Below are 23,540 nucleotides of genomic sequence, written 5' to 3'. Positions count from 1 at the left end.
AAAACTCCTAGAAGAAAATATAGAGGGCAAACTCTTTGACATTGGTCTTGGCAATGATTTTTTTTGGATTTGACACCAAAAGGAAAAATAAACAAGTGGGACTACATCAAACTAGAAACCTTCTGCACAGCAAAGGAAACCATCAGCAAAATTAAAAGGCCACCTAGGGAATGGGAGAAAATATTTGTAAATCGTATATCTGATAAGGGGTTAAAATCCAAAATATATGAAGAACTCACATAAACCAATATCAAAAAAACAATCCAATTAAAAAATGGGCAGATGAACTAAACAGACATTTTTCCAAAGAAGACATGCAAATGGCCACCAGCTATATGAAAAGGTGCTCAACATCACTAATCATCAGAGAAATGCAAATCAAAACCACAATGAAATATCACCATACACCTGTTAGAATGGCTGTCATCAAAAACAAAAAAGAGATAACAAGCATTGGCAAGGTACGTGTAGAGAAAGCGAACCCTTGTGCACTGTGGCTGGAATGTAAATTGGTGCAGCTACTATGGAAAACAGTATGAAGGCTCCTCAAAAAATTAAATAGAGAACTACCATATGATCCAGCAATCCCAGTTCTGGGTATGTATCCGAAGGAAATGAAAACAGAATATTGAAGAAATGTCTGCACTCCCATGTTCATTGCAGCATTATTCACAATAGCCAAAATCTGGAGACAACATAAATGTCTGTCAAAAAATGAATGGATAAAGAAGATATGGTGTGTATATATGCAGTGGAATATTATTCAGCCATGAGAGAGAAGGAAATCCTGCATTTGCAACAACAGGGATGAACCTTGAGGGCGTTGTGCTAAATGAAATAAGCCAGACAGAGAAAGACAAACACTGCACGGTATTACTTAATTGTAGAATCTAAAAAAAAAAGTCAAACTCATAGAAACAGAGAGTAGAAAAGTGGTTGCCAAGGGCTGGGGAGTGGGGGAAATAGGGAGAGGTTGGTAAAAGGGTACCAACTGTCAGGTATGTAATGAATAGGGCCTAAGGATCTAATGTATAACATAGTTATACATTAAGTTGATAACACCTGATCGTATAATTGAAATTTGCTAAAAGTAAAACTTAAATGTTGTCATAAATAAATAAATAAATGAGTGAGGTGATTTGCCTAACCAAATGGAAGGCATCCTTTCACAATGTATATGTATATCAAATCATTACAATGTACACTTTAAATATCTGACAATTATATAAAGCTGGATAAATAAATAAATAAGTGGTATATCCATATAATGGAATAGTACTTGGTACTAGAAAGGAATGAACTATTGATATATCCTACAACATGGATGAATATCAAAATCACTATGCTGAGTGAAAGCAGTCAGGCAGAAAAAAAAATAGTACATACTATATGATTCCTTCTGTTTACATGACATGTCTTGAAAGGGCAAATCTATAGATCTGGCTGGGGTAGAAACAATGGGGCTTTCAACTGTGGCACTAGGAAGACCAAGATGGGACGTAAGAGCAGTGTTAAATTATTTGAGGGGCTTTCATGCTGAAGAGAGCTTGTAGCTGTTCCACGTGGCCACAAGGGAAGGTACTACCACTGGTAGGAGGAAGGTACAGGAAGATGTATTTCATTATTAGTAAGACTTTCCAAAAAGAACCAAGATTGAAGGCAGTGAGCTACTTGTCAATAGATAAGCATAGACTGAGTGGACGTTTGGCAGGGATAGTACAGAAGAAAGCTCTATGTAGAGTTGGAGAGCTAATCAGTTAATTCCAATTCTGAGATACTGTAACTTAAATGATTTAATACATTCTCACAACTTGACATTCATTAGATTATAGACAGCCAAAGTGTTAAACCCATGAAGTTCTTCTTCCATTGCTCAGACACAGTTGTCAAATTGTTTTCATCTTGGGGTTAGCCCACAGAAACCCCTTCAATGGCGCTGCCATCCGTCCCTCTACTCCACCACACTAAGATTGCATGTCCCAGGCCATCCCTGTCCCACGCAAAATCAAGGCAAGCCAAGCTCTCAGCTATCCAAGAACTATGGGAGTAAGGAGAAATATGGGAAGATGCCCTTCTTCACACCGTTCTTGTTGACATTCTTTCCTTTTCTGCTGCTTGATCTCTCTGAAGAAAATGGACCAAAGTGTCTGCCAGGCAGGAGGCACTGTAAGCATGAGAATGGAAAGAAAGAAAGAAAGTAGAGGGCACACCAGAGCACATTGGCATATTACCTCACTGTGGGACTTGGCATGTCTAGACCAGCACTGTTACAGGACTCTCTGTGAGGATGGAAATGTTCTGTATCTTCACTGTCCAATACAGCAGCCATTAGCCACACGTGGCTATTGAGCACTTGAAATGGGGTTAGTGAGGCTGAGAAATCAAATGTTTAGTTTTATTTAAGTGGCTAGTAGCTGCTGTATTAGACAGAGCGGCTCTAGGGCAATGAAGCTCCATCCTAGACATCACATGATTAGAGAATTTTAGGGATATGGAACAGGAAAGAGCAGGTTTCAGGAGCTAGTTTTTAACCTCATGCATTTGCTCCTCCTCTTCACACCCACCACTCTGCGCTGGTTCAGATCCTTCTCAGCTCACACCCAGCACTCCTACGATGACCTCCTAATAGTCCTTCCTGGCTTCATATCCGGGCCCTCCAGGCCATCCTTCCGGCCACCTCCAGACTGATCTTCCTAAAACTCTGTTTGGATCAAGCCACCCGCATTAAGGTCTGAACCCCTTAGTCTGACATTTAAAGCTCTGCCAATCTTGTTCCAAACCCTCTAACTTCGTTTCTCAGTTGGAACAAATCTGCAGCACCCAACACGCCATATGCTTTTCTGTTCCTTTATCTGGGAATTTCTGACACCATCCTCACACCAGCTATGTGGCGTTACCTGAGTTAAACTCTCTGATTTTGTTAATTCACCTTTACAGTAGGATAATACTGTCTGCCTTGCAGTATGTTTTAAGCTGAAAATGAAAGACTGTATATATTGCAGCGTTCAGAACAGTGATGGCATCTGGCAGACATACAATGATAAGTTAAACTTCCCTGACCACTACTTGTTTTAGTGAGAAGACCAGAGGAAATATAGACTCAGAATATGTATTTGTGTTACTGTATGTAATTTGCATTTCTTTGTGGTGTATACAGTGGTCTCTATGTATGTTATGAAAACACAAAGAAAACTGTTTTCACAACTCTACAGTTAAAGCACCTATGGTGAACTCTGGTTTGAAAAAAGGAAATAATAAGAGTTTTCGTAAACTCTTACCCTCTAAAGAGCTACAGAACTCTGGGGGCTCAAAACCTAAATGAATTCGATTCCATTCAGTTTTATAATTCTGTGTACAAACGTTACTTGAATGTCAACAAAACGTAAATTCTCTGGAAAATATACTGAATAATTGCCAGATAAAGGCAGCAGGGTCCTGCTCGCCTAGACCAGAGTCCCCAGGGTATGTCTGCAGGTACCACTCTGATCTCCCAGGATTTAAGGGGACTGCAATTTAGAGAGTCCTGAGCCAATGAGCCCCAAAACCCAAGGGGTGCTGATTAGTTTTCATGCAAACCTTGGGGCCGTATCAAAGGATCCATTGCAATAGATTTGGAGGCCTCTAGAAAGCCTGGAGGACTACCCATCCACCATGTCTGTGAACATATCCAAAGTACATACACTTTCCTTACATATATATATATATGTATTTTTAGAGTTTTTTAGGCTATTACATTTTCATAGTATGATAAAAGATTCTCAAACATTTTTGACAAATTGCCTCCAAGTATTTTCCTATTTCTCCATGAAATCCACCTCTCCACCAAAAGCAAATAAATAAGTAATAAATTTTGAAAAGGAGTTCTATAGTTTGTAGAAAGAGTGACTGACCCCAAGTGCCCTTTATCCCTCTGGAGGGAAATAGCTGATCAAGAGGTCCAGAGGTACAAAGATATAAGCAACATAATTACCACCATCACATACTTTTCTAGAAAGTTCACCATCATTCTGTCCAAATGTTATTCCCACTATGGGAAAAAAAATATTAATACATAGAAAGTAATTTTATCATTATCCATTAAAATTTTTAAATGTCTCTTTCTTTAACAGGATGATATGATTTCTAAAAGAAGGGCTGAACTTATAGCAGAGAGGGAGAAAAAAAAGAAAGGCGTGGTAAGTAAATAAAACCTTTTTTTTTAAAAAAAACAAGACACCTATAAATATAATCTCAACAGTGTAAAATAAGAAGATGCATAGAAAAAAGCCTTGAAGGAAATACACAGAGTTTATGTACAAGTAGTGAGATTATATATCCTTTTCATTTTCTTTATACTTTTTGGTATTCCATAAGTGTTTACAATGACCTTTTATTATTTTTACAATCAGAAAAAATGAACATTTTTAAAGGAAAGAAAACCACTAAAGATGTTCAAATAATCTAATACCAAATATAATACTACATTAAACTATGCTTCTGTTGGATTTTCATTTTTACTTTTCACACTTTAGCCCATGCCTCAAGAAGACAGGCTGGGAGCTTGGGAATGAGGTCTAGACAGAAAGCCTGTGAAGTCATGCTGGAATTAAAATAGAGATGATCTCAAGATCAAGCATGAAATGGGGCAGAGGCTGTGAACTCTCAGAGTCATATACTGGGCAAGATGGTCGGTGTGGCTCCTTCTCTTCATCTGCTGCTTTTTTGAAAAAGATGAACCTTGAAGTTCGTGGATTTTGTTTTGTTTAGAGAGGAGCTATTCCCAAATTGACCTAGCTGACCCAAATGCTACAGCCAAGCAACTCACGGGTGCAGAAATTGAAGAGGAGATGTGACTAGACGAGCTAGTTCTATAAAGGACCTGAGGCTCATATTTATACCTCAGCTTAAAGTAAACCTTGTAACCAAGGCTAACGATAGGATAGCCCCTGCCTTCTTCCGTTTCTTCTGGTTTAAGGCATCCTTGTAACATCTTTTCAACCTGACCCTCTGATCTCCATCTGTATAAAAATGTTCAACTCGACGACGTGGGGAAGGAGCAAAGAGGAATAACAGAAAATACAGCTTGCTGCACGTGCAACCATGTATCCCCTGGTTTGGATACATATGTACAGAGGACTGCTGACACAATGGAACTGTAACTGTGGGTCAAAACATTGCAGAAGAGGGGCCAGCACAATTGTTTCTTCGTCCAAACAAAGGATTTACAACCAAAAGTAGACCTAAAACCATTAAACTGAGAAAGTTATGGTACCACTGAGGAACAAGAAGCTTCCTCTTCATCATTTGATTTGATCTTCATTCATTCAGTCAGTCAGTCCGTCAGCAAACCTTAACTGAGCACTCACTGCACACCTGATACTATTTCAGACACTGGAGAATCAGCCATAAACCAAATTATATATAAATTAGTAGTTATATATAAATTAGTTTATAATTTTTCCATTTGTTAACCTTCAATTGGTGAGATTTCTTACTGCTTTTCATTCAAAGACTCAATATTTTATCTTATAAATTAAACAGGATTTTGTTTGAGACTTCAACTTTTATAAAATTGGCTATATATCCCACACAATTAATTTATACAAACTGACTTTTGGAAGACAATTCCTGAGATTTTTGATGAATTAAAGATTAAAACTGTGTATTGATTTTTTTTCTACTCCTTTTTGGGAATTTTATAAAATGTGTCTGCTACTGCCTCAGACAAAGAAAGAGCAAACAAAATGTAGCATCTCAAGGATCACTTAGTGTGATCATTATAATCAGTTAATGTGACACTCTCAGTCAAATCCATCCTGACTCCATATGGACCCTGGAGCTTGCTCTCATGAACAGAACCAGGGGTCTTCTCATTATTTGCCTCTTTGTACAGAAGATGCAGCTCCATGACTCACCTTTTTACAACTAACTGGGAAACCATATGCAGATAAAGCCCTTCCCTGGTTTTTCTTCTCATCCTTAACAAAAATCATTGCCTTTACTGTCTGACTTTTTAGCAGCAAATAAAACATTTGAACGTTAGAAATCACTTCAGTCTCAAGGTGACCACTTGAATTAATTTCATAGGAAAATATCGCCATCTTGTGGAATTTTAGTCTCCTGAAGTGACTGAAGACGCCAACTCCTTCATGGAGAGATTTTCCTGGTATACTTTCCAATTCTTCAGAGGCCTCACTTCTACTCCTACTGCTCTCTCCAGAATCTTGGCTCTCTTCCTATCCACTGGCTCCTTCTCTGGTGCCTGGGTCTCTTCTATCAAGTGTTTGGTAGCCACAGGCAGGAGAAAGCCAGGAAGAGCCAGGACGGGGAGTCAGGGCAGCAAGTAAGCAGGATTGTGAGAAACTATGCCCAGGTGAATAGTTAACAGAGATACATGCCCTACGTACTGAGGGGATGCCAAAGTCAGGGTTCAGATGAGGTTGAAACAAGGTTCAAGGCGAAACACCAGGCCAAGACCATCCCTGACGCCTTCTAGGGAGAAGGCAGAGTGTATAGGCCCAAAGGTCTATGTGCAGAGGGCTTTTGGCGATGGAACAGCAAGCAGAAGTGGGCATGAGGTGTGCAGATTGGGGATTGAGTTTCAACACATTGAAAACCATACAGTTCAGAATAGTATCTCAAAATCCAGAATTAGAAGCAACCTCACTCCCCGGTGTAATCTAGGGTCTGAGTAACGTGCATCTGTATTGGGAAGGGCCTTGGAACTCTGACAGGTCTTTTACTTCTCCTTCTTCCGTGTCTTCATTTCCTCCTCTCTCATTTCCTCCTCTCTCATTTCTTCCCTAATTGTAAGCATCCATCACTCTCCAGATGTAGCCTTCTCCCAACTTCCCCTACTGATAGAAAGTTGTAAGACAACTTACCCCAAATCTAGTCCTATTTCTCTGAAACTGTGAATTTTATTTGCTTTCTGTTTGTCCCCTCTGTTTTCTGTTTCCCCTTTCCAGCCTTCTCTGGGATTATTTGAACAATTATTATTTATTATTTGGATTATTTCAGAAATCCATTTTAATTATCTATTGGCTTTTTAGTTATAGCTCTAGTATTTTTTAGTGGTTGCTCTCAAATTACATATACACCCTTAGCTTTTCACACTTTACATAGAGTCAGTATTATTCCATGTAACATTGTAGAAACCTTGTGACTAAGTCCATTTACTCCCACCCCCACTCCACCGAGTGGAGTTTATGCTCTAGGTGTTGTGTTTAACAACCAAATACATTATAAATAATATATTTTTCAATAAGAAAAAGTTACTGTTTTTGTTTTAAATAGTCATATATATTTTAAATAAAGAGGAAAATAAATCCTCTTTTGCATGTATCTAGATATTTACCGTTTCTGATGGTCTTCATTCATTCCTCTGGTATAATGGACACCAGAGGGATGAGAAGAATGTGGTCATCTGAATTATGTTCTTGTATTGTTTTTCTCTGGCTGCTTTCAAGACTTTCTCTGTATCTTTGCTTTTCAATAGTTTGATTATGATATGTCTACATGTCATTTTCTTCATATTTGTATAGTTTGGGGTTCACTAAGCTCCTTTAATCTGTAAATTTATGTCTTTCACTAGATTTGGGAAAACTTTGAACATTGTTTCTTCAAATGTTTTTTTCTCCCCCATTTGCTCTCTGTCTTCTTTTGAAAATCAATTGCACATAGGTTAGATCTTTCACTGTTGTTCTACATGTCCCTGGAGCTGTTAATTTATTCAGTCTTTTTCTCTGTCTTCTTTAAGTTGGATAATTTCTATTGATCTAACTTCAAATTCTCTGAGTCTTCCCTCTGTCATCTTCATTCTACTAATAAGACCATTCAATATATTTTTTAACTTCAGATATTGTGTTTTTTTAGTTCTAAAATTTTCATTTGGTTTGTTTTATATTTTTTACTTCCCTCCTGAGATTTCCTATCTTTTCGTTTATTATAAGTGTATTTTCATTTTCCTCATTGATCACAGTGATAATAATTGCTTTAAAGTTCTTGTTTGGTAACTCTGACACCTGGACTGGGTACTCGATGATTATCTTACCTTATAAGAATGGGTCACTTCTCATGTTCCTTCATATATGGAGTAATTTTGGATTATATCCTAGAATTGTGAATGTTATGTTGTGAGGATTCTAGATTCTGCTATATACCTCTAAAGAGGGCTGATGTTTTTGTTTTAGTAGGCAATTAAGTTGGTAAGACTAAACTTGCAAACTTTGCCATGCCTGCAATGGGTGGCAGTTCAGTTTATACTGTTCTCAAACAGCCCATATGTGTATAGTTCAGAGATTATCCAGAGACTTGGACAATCTTTACAAACTGAATTTGGTGTTCTCTTCGCTGGCTCTTTCAACTCTGGAGTTTATCCTCACTCTCCAGTGCCCTGGTTGTGACTCCTTCCCCTCATTGCTCCAGTTGGAAAGATGGTGAGCTTTCTATCACAGTTTTAGTCACCCTGTGCCACCACCACTCTAATGGAGGTTGCCCTCTGAGCAAATGCACAAAATCAGAAAACTCACCCTAAGCCAGTTGCTTCCTCCAAATTTTGACTACTATCCAAAATCTGCCTTTGTTTACTCTCCAGAGGCCCTCAAATGAGCAAGTGAGAGAGAGAAAATGTGTGTGTGTGTGTGTATGTGTGTTTTGTCCATGGTTCATGGTCATTATCTGCTAGAGGCTAAATGAACTTATTCCTTCATACTGGAGGCAGATCTCTGAGATCATGAATTTTAGAATATACATCTTCTAATATAAGGACTAAAAGATGCAAGATGTCAGGGGGGGAAAAAAAAGCACTGTTCCAGAAGATCAAATTGCCAGAAAAATAAAACCTTTTTTCCCTAGGAAGAATTAACCTGTGAGTCTCTCAGATGGTCTGCTGTGAAAAATTTTAGGATATTAACCTCTAGAAAATTCAACATTGTACTGAAAGAACTAGCCAAAGCAATATGATAAGAAAAAGAAATAGCATACATGTTGAAAAGTAAGAACAGAACTCATTATTTGCATATAATTTGATTATCTAGAAAGTCCAAGAGGGTTAACTGCAGAAAAATTATTTAAAGTTTTTCCCACCAGCTCCTCATGTAACAGTGACATTTGCCTACATGAAGAAAAAAGGTAATTTCTAAAGTAATTAAATAATCTGTCTAGAAGATGCTGGGTGCCATAGAATGTTGGTTGGTGCCCTTCATCACTTGGGGCAAGATCCAGCCTGCCTACCTCTTTTCATCCTCACATCTTAAGTGGAGGCATGATACCATCTGCCCTGCTCACATACCCAGAGCTTGCAGTTGCTCTAAATTAACCAACTTAGTTCTTCATTCATAACAATGAATGGACAGCTAAGAATTACCATATACTTGAGGAAAATTATCATGATGAAGAAGAACCAAGATGAGCAAACAGAACAATTGACTCTAAAACAAATAGACAATACAGGAAACATTATCAAATATTTTTTAAAATTCTAATTTCCCTCAGGAAATTCAAGAACTAGTGTCCATAAAAAAATAAGATGCTATAAAAATCCAGAGAGCAAAAAAGAGTTCATGAAAACTAAAATATATAATTTAAATTAACTAAAAGTTGAATAGAAAGATTAGAAGCAAAATCCAAAGAAGTTTCTCAAATCTAGAACAAAAATGCTAGAGATAGAAAATATGAAATAAAAAACTGGAGATATATGGGGTCAATTCAGAAGAGTGAATTTCCAATGTCCAGTCCAAAAAAGTGAAAAGAGAGGAAATAGAGGAGGAAATAATTGAAGAAATATCAAAAGAGGAGTTCCCAGTATTGAAGAGAGCAGGAAGTCTTCAAATTGAAAGGGCGCATTGAATGCCAAGCAGAACAAATTAAAAGAGACATCCTTATGAAATTTGAGTTTTCTAAGTATAAAGAGAAGATCTGAACTGTTTCTAACATGAGAAAAAGATATCTACAAAGGAATGTGGATAAGATTTGCATCAGACTTCTCACCAACAATACTGGATGATAGAAGACAAAGACAATGCTTCAAAATTCTGAATGAAACGATTTTCAACCTAGAATTCTATACTTAGCCAAACTATTTATAATGTGTGAGGAGGAGTGGAAACATTTTAAGATATTTAAGGTCTTTGAAAATTAGCCTTTCATATATTCTTCTTGAAAAAAGTAGCCAATTTATATGATAAATAATCTTCTTGTGCCTATAAAACAAGACCAGAAAAAAAAAAAAAACCAGAAATATGTAGGTAAGGAAGGGACAAGAAAAGCATAATTCAAATATGGGGCAAATTAAAATGTGGCATGATTTGGAATAATAAGAAAAAACAATGTTTGACCTTGATACTTGAAACATTCTCCTTGGAAATGTACATGTTTCTTGATAAAGAGTTGCATCTCCTCTGTCATTATCTGTGGCTGTGGTGAATGAGGGTTACATAATTAAATATAGCAGGTGCTGTTTATTGGATTTCCACTTTCAGAATTAATCAAATCCTGTTTGTTTGCTTTCAATTTTTAGAATCAATTTCTACATGAAACGCTAAATACTTAACCACAGTGACAAAAAAGAAATGTAAATAATATTGGAGACAAAATATTAGAAACTGAAAAGGGAAAAGTGGCAGGAAGAGTAAGGACATCCTCTTGAGTTGTGGGGAATCAAAACATACATCTAAAAATGACAACTCAGTGGAGATTTGGAGACAGTATTTAAAGTTATAGGCACCCAGTGCAGAATTAAGAATTAAAAATATGACTACAACTGGGGAATAGGCAGAAGAGAAAGGACAGAGGAGTATGTAAGTGAGCTAGATTCCTCATTATCATTCGCAGGAAAGAGAAACCAAATATCGCAAGGGTCAAAAGTGGTGTCCACAGTTCAGAAATAACATAAGTGAAACCAATGAGTCACCAAAGGAGTAATTAGTAAGAGTTTATTGCGCACACACCAAAAAGACAGTTTGCAAACCGGGAGCACGCAAACAAAACATGGAAGGAGGCTCAGGGGTACATTGTTATAAGGCAGCTTATACAGTGAGACAACAATGACTGCTTATTCTTCATGGTGATCAGTTATGATATTAGAATTTTCTTAAATGGTAGGGAATTGGTCAGTGGTTACCTCATATCAATTCTGGGAAATAGTTCAAGTTTTGCTTCTGTTTTCCAGAAGCATAAGCAAGAAGTGACCCAGGTCAGCTTAGTTTTGCAAAATAAGCTAAATTAAGCTTTGTTTATATGACTAGGCTGGTTTTGTCTGCTCAGGGAATTTTCAAGGCTGGTCTCCATTTATTTTTTATTTTAACAGTAGCAACCTTTTACTGTTTATTTTGTTACTTCCTAAACTGATTTCTATAGAACAACGACAACAACAACAAAAAACCACATATCTTTAAAATGCAAGAATGACTAAATAAAAATAATGAGATGTATGTTCTGGGATGGAAAGAAATTTAAGTATATTGCTTAATTATTTTTTTTAAAGCAAGTTGTAGAAAATGGAACGATCTCATTGATGTTTAAAATAAAATATAATTTTATGTGTGTGTGTATAAACATCTGAAAGGATCCTAACCAATTTGTTAACCAAAATTATTTCCAGGTAGGAGGGTGGAAATAGAGATGGGAGTGTGAAGGGAGACTTTTTTTTACCTTATATAGTGCCATATAATTTGGTCTTTACAGCAAAAGTGAATTTCTTTTTAAATTTATATAGTTTAATTTTTTTAATTAACAAACAAACAAGTTGGAAGAGCTATTAAGTAGAGCCAGAGAGGTGAGCACACGTTCCTCTGGAACTAAGATGTCCCCAGCTTGTCATGTGGAATCATCCCACATTACTGCCAATGATCCTTTGAAAATCAAATCTCAGGTTAAGAAATTGTCAAAATATAAGGAAAAGGCAAAAGTAGTAAGAGGACCAAATGGTTTCAAAATTCAAATGAAAAAGAACCAGAATTGAGAAACACTGTCCTATAGCCAAGCTCCTTTTGGAGAGAGAGGAGCCTGGACACAGAGCAGGAATGGACCCTTATCTCTCATCATCCTCTCTGTACCTGCAAGGCCGAATCCCAGCTCCAGGCACCTTTTAAAGGAACCAGGGTCTAATTAGTTAGAAAGATTAGGAACTAGCAAGCTAATCAGAAGATTGCAGGCAAGAGATAATAGGAGGGCAAACAGTGAAGTGGAGTGGAAAGGAGGGAGTTTAAAGCGTTATTTAGCATTATAGTCCTTGGAAACTGGCTGTGCAATAATGGAGAGCGAGGAGTCAGGATACTTCCAGGTTTCCAACTGGAAGGCAGTGCTCCAATTGAGACATGGAATACTTCAGGGAGAGGAGTGTGGAGGCGGTGCAGGAGGATAAATATTAAAGTCTATACAACTCCACTTAGTGTCAATATCCTGTCATGGTCTTTAATAATCATTTGTGTATATTCTTGTTTCCTCAGATAGGCTGTAACCTCCTTAAGGGCATCCTATTAGTACAGTGCCTTATACAAAGTGACAATAATAGCTGTAATGGCATAATAATAGCAATAATAGCTGTCATTTGTATGCTCACCATGTGCCAGACACTTTTTTAAGGGCTTTGCGTGTATTAACATGTTTAATGCTCCCAACAACCTTGTGAGGTAGGTACTTTTATTATTTCTATTTTACAGATGAGGAAACTGATCTTGCCCAAGCTAACACAGCTAGTGAGTGCTTTATACTCTTTGGGTTACATTAAATATTGTTACTGAAAACCATCAAAAACATGTAACATTCTGACACCAGAGACATAAATAGCATTTAATATCTTGTCTATGTATTTATTTATGGAATCACTGTAGTGTCAGGGTCCTTAAGGTATTAAATATCTGGATGCCAAATATTTAAAATTTTACTACATTACTAGATAAATGTTGCGATGCCATACCAACCAATATCCAGTTATTACGAAATACTCCGGATGATTAGTTAGCAGTGTCATTTGTTACATATTTTATATGTATAGTAAAAGGGAGTATTTTCTTCCTTAGATCGGTAGAGAAGATGAAGAATTTAGTGAGGAAGAGGCTGAAGAAGAGGAAGATGATATTGACAACATCCTCGAAGATGAGTTTCCAAAAGACGAGGAAGTGATGAGTGAGGAAGATGAAGAACAGGAAACTGATGCACTTGAACGGCTGAAAGGTGAACTGGGAGAAAAATTTGAAGCAGATGTGACTAATTTACAGGCAATACAGGTTATTACTTTTCCTTCATCTTTCATAATTCAAAAAGTAACATTTGAGAATGAAACAAAAGCAATTTGGTTTATGCCTTGGTTTCTTTTTAACTTTTCAAAAGACATGCATATGTTAGGGCTACATTCCCTTTAGTCAGCACCATTTACAATTATGAAAACAAGTTGATAAACCAAGGGCAACTTGGAAGCCACATTGGATCAAAGCTTTTAGCTACCAACACGCAGCCACTTGGAAGATGGAAAATATTTGTTCTCTAGACTGAAGTAGTCAGTCACCAGCAATGTCTATGTGCTGTGACTGAAGACTACCAGCCTTCTTCCCACTAAAGATATTTGGTATTATGATTTTTCTCATCAGGATGAATTTGAGAAGTTTTTGATACCGGTAATTCTCATTAATGGAGCTCGGAAAATCCACATTGTACAATATATGTTGAACATGAAACTGAAACCACTGGTGGAGAATCGAGCAAGCATTTTTGAGAAATGTTATCCAATAGGATCAAGCCTTGCCCAGAAGATGCTCAACCTTACTTATAAGCACATAAGCACGTTCGGCTACTGGGACCCCGTAAAGGTAATGTCAGCAAATGCATCTGAAAGGTTCTTTCTTTTCTTTCTTTCTTTTTTATTTTTTTTTGAAGTATATCTAAGAAGAAGAGAGTGGATAATTTCAAAAATTGTAAACATTGTACAATATTCATAACTAGCTATAAGTATATATGGGGTTTTTTGCCTTTCTGAAGTGGGAAAAGTAGTTGAAGGGTTTAATTTCTTTCATCTGTTTCTGTAGCAGTAACCCAATTCCAACTTGGTTTTAACTTTGTAGGAGAAGAAGATGATAGTGGAAATGCTTTCAAACTAGACATCTAGAGAGCTGAGCTCTGGGGCTCATTTGGTATCTAATTTTAGACAAGTCACTTAAACTCTTTGATTCTGTTTCTTCACCTTTAAGATGGAAGAATAATGCCACCAGGCCATGGTGATCCAATGCAAGAGTATAAAGTCCTCTGGAAAGTGTGAGACACCATACGAAATGTGCCATTAATGTTCATAACACACATATTTCTAAGTACTGTATTTTTATGCAGTGTGGACAAACAGATTTAATCTTATTGGAATTCAGTAACTTCAAACATGGGATGGTTTTCAACAAATCTTAACCAAGAACATGCCAGCCACTGTTCTAGTCCATGGGAATATAGCAGTGAACAAAACAGACAAAGTTCCTTTTGTCTGGACCTTATATTCTAGTTGGGTTGGGGAAGAGGGATAGGCAATAAATAGGTAAACAAACACATAGGTTCCTGTCACATAGTATTAAGTGCTCTAAAGACAATAAAAGAATGTCATGTAATAATGACCTGCTCACTCGACTGGTGTACCGTCTTATTTCCATCAATGATATAGCACAGTGGAGAAAACCATGGCCTCCAGAGCCAGACTGAGTTCAAAACCACCACTTACTGGCTGAGTGACCTTAGACAAATTACTTACCCTTTCTGAGCCATTCCCGTTTGCACAATGGGAATAAGAATAGACCCTACCTTACAATATTATTGCAATGATTAAATGAGTTAATTATTGTTAAGTGCTTGCAACAGTGCTTGGTTTTTGTAAGTGCTCAATCAATGTAAGTTATTGTTGTTCTTAACATGTAGTACTATTACCGGTCAATGATAAAAAGTATTTTGGAGGACAGGATCCAAAATGGAGCCATGTGCGTGTTACTTGAAACCCTCTTCTTGGTTGATATTGATACAATCAGTTTCAATTCTATTTAATTGTGCGATCTTCTTTATCTTAACCATAAGGATGTCAAGAGGAAGCTTTACAAATATCATGCTGAAATATAGAAACACTATGACAGTTCCCTCCGTAGAGAATTGGAGTTAAGCACGTATTAGAATCACCTGGAAAACCTTTGCAATATAGTCTTGCCCTAACGTCTCTGAGATGGGCAAGGGAAAAGAAGAAGCAGGCAAAGTCAAACCATGTTTAGGGAGAAAAAAGGGCCCATGTCCAAAGATAATTAGGATTGCACAAAAATGCCTTGTCGAGAAATAAGTGCATAGTCTTAGGAAGGATTTAAGCAAATAAATAATCATTTTTCAGAGCTGTTGGGAATCTTTCTGGGTGCCTGACAGTTTGATATTTCTGATTTGATAGCACCATGAATATTCCGACCCACGGAAGAGAAAGGATACGTGCTGGATATTTTGGGCAACAGCAGAAACTACTGAAGAAATTCACACTTAACTTGGGAATTTGAAATGGAATCATTAAACTTGCAGCTTTTCTTTTATTACCAATTATAAGACCTAGAGTAGACATTGCCCCCCATCCCTAAGTTTCTCTTTATCCCTAGCATTTACTCCCAGCCATGAACGTCACTCCAGCCCAAGAATGATGATGTTGACAATACCGTTGACCTGTGACAACTGTCCGGGTGTAGCTCTGGGGGAGGAGAAATATTACCTTACTGTTTCACACCTACTTGTCAAAACCAGGGACGGCTGGTGCTTGGCCGTCTGATGCTGTAAAACAGATATTCAAACCTAGCATCAATTAATTTCCCAGTTCTCATCATCACCAATGCAAAGATGTGGGACCACTCCTCCCACTCCATCCCATACCTACATGTTAGGCTGCTTTTTAGGTGTATTTTTCCCTTTTGTGGCTGCTCTTGATGTTTATGTGAGTGGGATTTCACCTGTGTAAAAATGTGGACGAGGGGCCAGCCCAGTGGCACAGTGGTTAAGTTCAACACATTCTGCTTCTCTGGCATGGGATTCACAGGTTCAGATCCCAGATGCAGACCTATACTGATTCATCAAGCTATGTAGTAGTGGCAACCCACATACAAAATAGAGAAAGATAGGCACAGATGTTAGCTCAGGGCCACTCTGCCTCAAGCAAAAAGAGGAAGATTGGCAACAGGTGTTAGCTTAGAGCCAATCTTCCTCACCAAAAAAAAAAAAAGAAAAGAAAAGAAAAAAAAAAATGTGGAAGAGAAGCCAGTGGGATTTGTCCTACCAATATACCCCTAAAGATAACCCAGGACCCCACCTGTGTTAGTCAGCTCAGGCTGCCATAACAGAATACCACAGGCCGGGTGGCTTAAACAACACGAATTTATTTTCTCACAGTTCTGGAGGCTTGAAGTCTGAGATCAAGATGCCAGCAGGGACAGTTTTCTCTCTTCCTGGCTTGCAGACGACCACTTCTCACTGTGTCCTCACATGGCCCTTCCTGTGCTCATGCATTCCCGGTGTCTCCTCCTCTTCTTATAAGGACACCAGTCCTGTTGGATTATGACCTCATTTAACTTTACCTCCTTAAGGGCCCTAAATCCACTTTGGGGGTTGGGGCTTCAACCTATGAATTTTGGGGGACACATTTCCATCTATGACACCTCCTTAAGAATGGACCTGGTTGTGAGGATAAATTGGCCAATGAATATACCCAAACAACTTTATACTCCTTGGCAGAAACATTCAGTATACGCTAAAGATGTTATAAAGGAAGAAGAACTATACAGTAGTCCCCCCTTTTCCATGAGGGACATGTTTCAAGACCCCCAGTGGATGCCTGAAACCTCAGATAGTACTGAGCCCTATATATACTATGTTCTTTCCTATACATACATACCTCTGATGAAGTTTAATGTATAAATTAGGCACAGTAGGAGATTAATAGCAATAACTTCTATTTGGCATATCCAAATTGCCAGCATCACTACTCTTGTGCTTTGGGGCCGTTATTGAGTAAAATAAGGGTTACTGAACACAAGCACTGCATACCACAACAGTCAATCTGGTTACTAAGACTACTAAGTGACTAATGGGCAGGTAGCATATACAGAATGGATACCCTGGACAAAGAGATGATTCACATCCTTGGTGGGACACAGCAGGACAGCAAAATATTTCATCATGCTACTCAAATGGTGCAGAATTTAAACATGAATTGGGCCTGGCCTGGTGGCGTAGTGGTTGAGTTCACATGCTCCGCTTCAGCAGCCCAGGGTTCACAGGTTCGGCACCCAGGCGCAGACCTACGTGCCACTCATCAAGCCATGCTGTGGCGGCATCCCACATACAAAATAGAGGAAGATTGGCACAGATGTTAGCCCAGGGCCAATCTTCCTCAAGCAAAAAGAGGAGGATTGGCAACAGATGTTAGCTCAGGGCCAATCTTTCTCACCAAAAAAAAAACAATTAAAAATAAAAATAAACCTCTGAATTGTTTATTTCTGGAATATTCCATGTAATATTTTTGGACTGCTATTGACCACAGGTAATTGAAACCACAGAAAGTGAAATCGTGGATAAGGGGGCACTACTGTAATTGACATAAACTGAAAGCATGAACTGTCATAAACCTTAAGAAAGATTACATTAATTGCATGTGGATATAAAATAATTTGTTCTTTTTACACAGTTTTTTAATATTAATCTTTAATTATAATTAGTTTCTCATTCTATGATAAAGATTTTATTATTTTAAAAATTGTTTTTTTTTCAAATTTATTTGGGGGAAATGCTGTAGAAATTAAAGCTAACTTAGGAATTCAATTGTGTGTATATTGCAGCTAAGTGAAGGAGAGACAATCAAGCCAATTGAAAATTCAGAGAATCCAGTTTATCCTGTAATCCATCGTCAGTATATTTATTTTTTATCTAGTAAGGAAACTAAAGAAAAATTTATGAAGAACCCAATCAAATATATCCGCCAACCCAAACCTAAGCCTACTGTGCCCATTAGGATTGCAATTGTGGGGCCTCCAAAATCTGGGAAAACTACAGGTAAGGGTGTGTTTGCCTTTGTTATCCTTAAGCATAAAAGAATCCCCTGAAAATTAGTGTCACTTCTCCAGGAAACCAGCTATCAAAATTGACTCAAAAAGAGAAGAAAACCTAAATAGGCCAATAACCATTGAAGAGAAGGCATTCAAAAATGTAGTCCCATTCCAAAAGAGCCCAGGATCAAACTGTTTCAGAGGAAAATTATATCAAACTTTCAAAGAATTAAAAACTCAAGAGATGTTTCCTGTGTTTTGTTGACACAAATAACCAATAATCAATCTATAGATCAAAATCAAAGTGAGTTTAATATATGAGCCAATTCTGAGGACTATAGCCCAGGAGAGCCACCTCCACCTGGGAAGGAGGCACTCCGGAGAAGCAAGGTGCATAGCATGATTATATACTGTTTTGGAACAAGGAACATATATCAAATATGACAGGAATACTTTTTTTTCTTTTTACTACAGTCACAAGATGTTTTGCTACATACAGCAGGTCAGTCTGATCTTGGTTCCTGGGAAGGAATGCTTATCTTTAAAGAAATGCTGATACGGGGAGAGGCATTCATCTCTATCTTTAAAGGCAGCATTCTTTGCTTTGGGATATTGTAAATGTTTAAAGCAGATGTACGATGCATGCTTGACAGGCCATGTCAGGACATTCTGGAAAAACAAGATCAGGCCAAATCAGTTTTAAACCAAAATGACTTCCTCATATACTCAATAAATTAACTTTCCTTATTGCTTTTCATTTATTCCATCAGTTTTTATAAGCTTTTCCAGAGCAAGGGAAAAGACAGTAAGCTTCCCAATTTATTTTCAGTTTCTTTTTTAGTAAGAAATATGGTCCAGGGGCCGGCCCGGTGGCACAAGCAGTTAAGTGCGCGTGCTCCACTGTGGTGGCCCGGGGTTCACCAGTTTGGATCCCGGACACGCACCAACGCACCACTTGGCAAGCCATGCTGTGGCGGCTTCCCATATAAAGTGGAGGAAGATGGGCACAGATGTTAGCCCAGGGCCAGTCTTCCTCAGCAAAAAAAAAAGAGTAGGATTGGCAGATGTTAGCACAGGGCTGATCTTCCTCACAAAAAAAAAGAAAGAAAAGAAAAGAAATATGGTCCATACAATCAAAAAGGTATAAAGAATATAAAGTCATTTTTAAATCACCATAATCCTGATATCAAGACATAACAAAGATAACACAGAAAAGAAATTACAAACTAATATTACTTATAAATATAGTCATATAACAGTATATTAAGATTATATTAACATAAAAATTATATTAAAAGATTTTTTAAATATACTGTATTAATAGTTTGAAGAGTGAAAATCAATGATCTTAAATCATTGCTGAAAAAGGCATTTGGTAAACTGTATTCCTGTAGTGTTTGAATTTTGTATAACTTTGGACTCTGTTTTTGGGTTTTGTTTTTTTTTTTAAAGCAAATAGTCCAACGGTAGTTTGGTGTAATATTTCAAGATGGCATAATAACAACATGAACAGTGGCTGGTCACAATGAGAATGGAATGGAAAGGGCAGATACAGGAGATATTTAAAAGGAAAACAATAGGAATTAATGACTGACTGAGTAGAGAATGAAGGGGAGAGATGAGGTCAAAGATTAATTTCTCACCAGGAATAATAAAGGGGAGTTTTGTGTTCCAGCTCTTTAGACGAAAATTTTGTTTCGCCCGTTTAAACTTCTTAACATGGTAAAAGGGCCTTTAAAAGTCGTATTCTAAATGTTCACAAAGTTCATAATGATATTTCCCAAAGAAAGCAGAACATTAACATTCAAAATAAGATCCCACGACCAGAGCAAAAGGTGAAAATGTAGACAAGGCAATCTGATTTCTCATTTTTTCGTTGAAATACAGATAAATTTTTAACAAGATGTCAAACTGTAAAAGCTTTATTATTTTTAGAACATTAAAAAAATAGGTCTGATTCCAGCATTTGTGGCAAAGCTGAGATTAAGGGCCCTGAGGCTTTCATAGGGGCATCCCTTTTGGGCGGCCCTAACCCTGGTCAGTTAATCTGCATCCCCCGTGAGATGGGGTGGGCTCTCTCACAGTGTCCCCTACACACTGCCGTCTGCAGACAGGGATGATGCAGGGTACATAGACCACGACAGAGCACGCCCACATTTAATAGTTACTGGAAATCATTGCCTATGGTCTCATTTAGGAGAAGCAGAGGCCAAGTTGAGTACTCTTTCAAACAATGGCAACATCTATGTGACCTTGGACAAATCATTCCATTTTAGTGGGCTTCAGTTCTCTCATCTATAAAATTGGAATTTCAGTATCCATTCTACCCAACTGATGGAATGGTTGAAGTATCAAAGAAGGTCACAGAAGAAACATTGCCTCACAAGCTGTAAGTTACTATTAAAATGTCAGGTATACCATTATAATTTTTAAAATTATTTCCCAGAGGATTAACTGAGACGTAACCGTAGAAGGTATGCTATCCTGATTGCAGCTTGGAGTCCACAAATGGATAGACAGGGAAATGGTACAATGCAGCAATACAGAAGCGTTAGATTGTTATTTTGGACATAATATCAAATATTAATAGTAAACATAGGATGCCTTGTGAAGCTCTCAAAAATTTTACTGCCTCGTGTAGAAGGAAGAAAACACTTAAATGTTGGTTTGGTTATTAAAAAAACACCCACAGATGGGCTGGCCCGGTGGCGCAAGCGGTTAAGTGAGCGCGCTCCACTGCAGCGGCCCAGGGTTCGCCAGTTCCAATCACGGGCACGCACCGACACACCGCTTGGCAAGCCATGCTGTGGCGGCGTCCCACGTAAAGTGGAGGAAAATGGGCACGGATGTTAGCCTAGGGCCAGTCTTCCTCAGCAAAAAAAGAGGAGGATTGGCAGATGTTAGCACAGGGCTGATCTTCCTCACACACAAAAAAAACACCCACAGAGATGGCTCTTTAACTGATCCATCAGCCACACACGTGAAGTACTAATGACTGACCTTTGACAGTATTCATTCAGTAAGATGTAGCAATTTTAATTTTCAAAATTTCTTTGAGAAGTGTGAAGATTAGCTTGCTGTTGATGTCAGTTAACCAGAATCTGAAGCTAAGGTTGACTGATGAATTTGCGAAATGGATTAAGTTTGAAGTTTTAATGTTTTTCAGTTGCCCAAAAAATTTCAAGTGAATATGGCTTAAAGCGTTTGTCAATAGGAGAAGCTTTGCGTTATATATTAAACAATCAACCAAACACAGAGCTGGCACTGATGTTAAATTGGCATCTTCATAAAGGAATGACAGCACCTGATGAACTGGCTATTCAAGCCTTAGAAATATCTCTGATGGGAAGTGTATGTAATACTGCAGGGTAAGTGGGGGCAGAGGGTGGGGAGGGAGTTAAATCTTTCAAGAAATTACTCACTGGCATTTAAAACACTTACCTTAATCAGGGTGTAAAGCTCTTGTAAAGGGTGTGATCTGCTTCTCAAACTTTGGGCACCTATATTGTTACATATTTTAATTTTCTGTCAAGCTAAAACTTGACTTGAACACTCACATGCCAGAATAGCCCGCAGGCCACTTCCCTCCCTGCAGCAACCCCTGAGTTGTCTAAAAGTCTCCAGGTTTACACAGTCCACAAAGGAGGCCGGCGTGACTTCCAGAGCCCAGCAGAGCTTCTCACTGCCCCGTGGGGTGATGAAGGAGTGGCTCTGCCCTGGCCCGGAAATGGTACTGGTCCAGTGGAGATGGTCTCTCGCTGGCCCAGCTCTCTGCACAGGTAGCAGTCCCTCCCTGATGCCACGTTTGGACTGGAGAGCCCCGTGCTTGAGATGTCCCTTCAGTTAACACTCCTCTGCTCAACCGTTGCTCCCCGGCACAGCCACTGGTCACACCCAGTAGTAAAGCTGGTGAAACCTCAGGCCCTGTTGTTGAGCCGAAGTTACCGACCTAGCATCCCCCTGATTTACTCAAGATTGTTTTATATTTGGAGCCTCCTTACCCTTCCTTGCCACTGGTCTTTAATCAAGTCCTTGGACAGTTCTCCTAACTTCAGTTATGGGGGAGCAGATTCTGGGGTGTCACGTTTTTTCCCCAGAGAAGGCCGTGGGACTTATGCAAATTGAGTTACCTCCACCCGCCGGCGTTCAGCTTTGCATACAAGGGATCTCAGTGAGGGCAGCCTTGGTTGAGTTACAAAGGTTTTATTTCAACTTAATACCAGAACAGTAACTGCCCATTCAGCCTGAATTTCCCTGATCCTGAGGGCCACTCAAGTCACCCTTCACAGAACAAAGAAATTGAGCTACTCTCCATTAAAAAAAAAAAAAAAAAATGACACCCCCATACATTCCTTATTAGGCTTCTCTGGCTACGTTAACTTCCAATCCTCTCTGCCACGGAACTTAGAAGTAATTAATGCCTTGAGACTTGGCTGGAGAGCATTGAGGGAGGGCATCCTGTGACTTTCTCCAAGAAACTCCAGAGTGAGTTTCTTGTCTTTGGGGCCATTCCTCCCAGAATTTGTGGACAGCCTTTATTTCTCCTCTCAGTTTGATAGTAACACTCTCATTATCTCAGACTGTTGGACTAAAATTCTCCATCATATCTGCTCAAAGACATGATGGGTGCTGAGGGAATGATTCTCTCCCAGATATCAGAGGGCTCCTCTGACCAACTCCCCATCTCCCCTTCCACACCCCAGCCTCCTCACAGAACTTGACTACAAAAGCAAGCTAGAACACAATTTTTCCCTTATTTTCTTAATCTCTTACTAAGATACTATTTATTGTGCCAGGCCCTGTTCTAGCTGCTTTACATACCTGATCTACAATATTTAAGACAACTTTAAGTGTTAAATATCATTTCCCCTATTTTACTGAAAAGTGAGGCTCTCAAACCAGGTTTCAAATCGAAGTCTGTCTGCCTCTGAAACCTATACTCTTTCCCCTGTTTCGTGCTTAGAATAATAGCATCAATTGAATAACACAATATTCAAGTTACTATGTGTGTTATCTCTCAGATTCTGCCAAAACCTAGCTCTATGATGCTAAGTGTATGAATTCGGAGTTGTGTCTGTATGTATGCTGCCGTCCTCCTGGTTCTGGGGCTGACTGTGGTTAAAAATATAGAAATAAAGAGGGAAAAGCACAAAGAAGATAAATCAAGTTACATAAGGAAAGCATGGGGCTACTCCTAAAGAGATAGACTGGTTTGGGTAGACAGAAAGGAAGGTATGAGAGAAAAGAAATATGGAATCTTTATTTTCACGTGTCTCCTTGTTAGTGTTGTCATTGATGGATACCCTGTAACTAAATATCAGATGAGTCTCTTGGAAGCTAGGACAATCATTCCCATGGTCATTTTTGAGTTGGATGTGCCTTCCAAGGAGATTTTCAGAAGATTACTCCTGGAAAAAAAAAAGGAACAAAGGTAATGCATGTGAGAAAACAACGATAAAGGAATGAACTTTAATCATCCAGAAAAAAAAAAAAAAAGTATCTTTTTAACAGCTTCTTCTATTCCTTCTC

General features: G+C 38.4%; 1 protein-coding gene across 1 annotated transcript in view; it reads left to right on the top strand.

The window, feature by feature from the left end:
* Nucleotides 1–23,540, top strand: part of AK9 (adenylate kinase 9) — a 117,698-nt gene that overhangs the window by 83,841 nt on the left and 10,317 nt on the right. Inside the window, exons 28-33 of the mRNA XM_087443988.1 lie at nucleotides 4,110–4,175; nucleotides 13,002–13,208; nucleotides 13,569–13,787; nucleotides 17,805–18,018; nucleotides 21,178–21,379; nucleotides 23,296–23,442. Of these exons, the coding sequence (XP_087300114.1) occupies nucleotides 4,110–4,175; nucleotides 13,002–13,208; nucleotides 13,569–13,787; nucleotides 17,805–18,018; nucleotides 21,178–21,379; nucleotides 23,296–23,442 (1,055 nt within the window). The remainder of the gene's footprint in view (nucleotides 1–4,109; nucleotides 4,176–13,001; nucleotides 13,209–13,568; nucleotides 13,788–17,804; nucleotides 18,019–21,177; nucleotides 21,380–23,295; nucleotides 23,443–23,540) is intronic.

The sequence above is a fragment of the Ceratotherium simum genome, chromosome 19 (assembly GCF_057802395.1).
Source record: "Ceratotherium simum simum isolate JZ-2026a chromosome 19, ASM5780239v1, whole genome shotgun sequence".
NCBI classification, from domain to species: domain Eukaryota; kingdom Metazoa; phylum Chordata; class Mammalia; order Perissodactyla; family Rhinocerotidae; genus Ceratotherium; species Ceratotherium simum.
The sequence above is the reverse complement of the archived record's forward strand: the minus strand, read 5'-3'. Positions and strand labels throughout refer to the sequence as shown.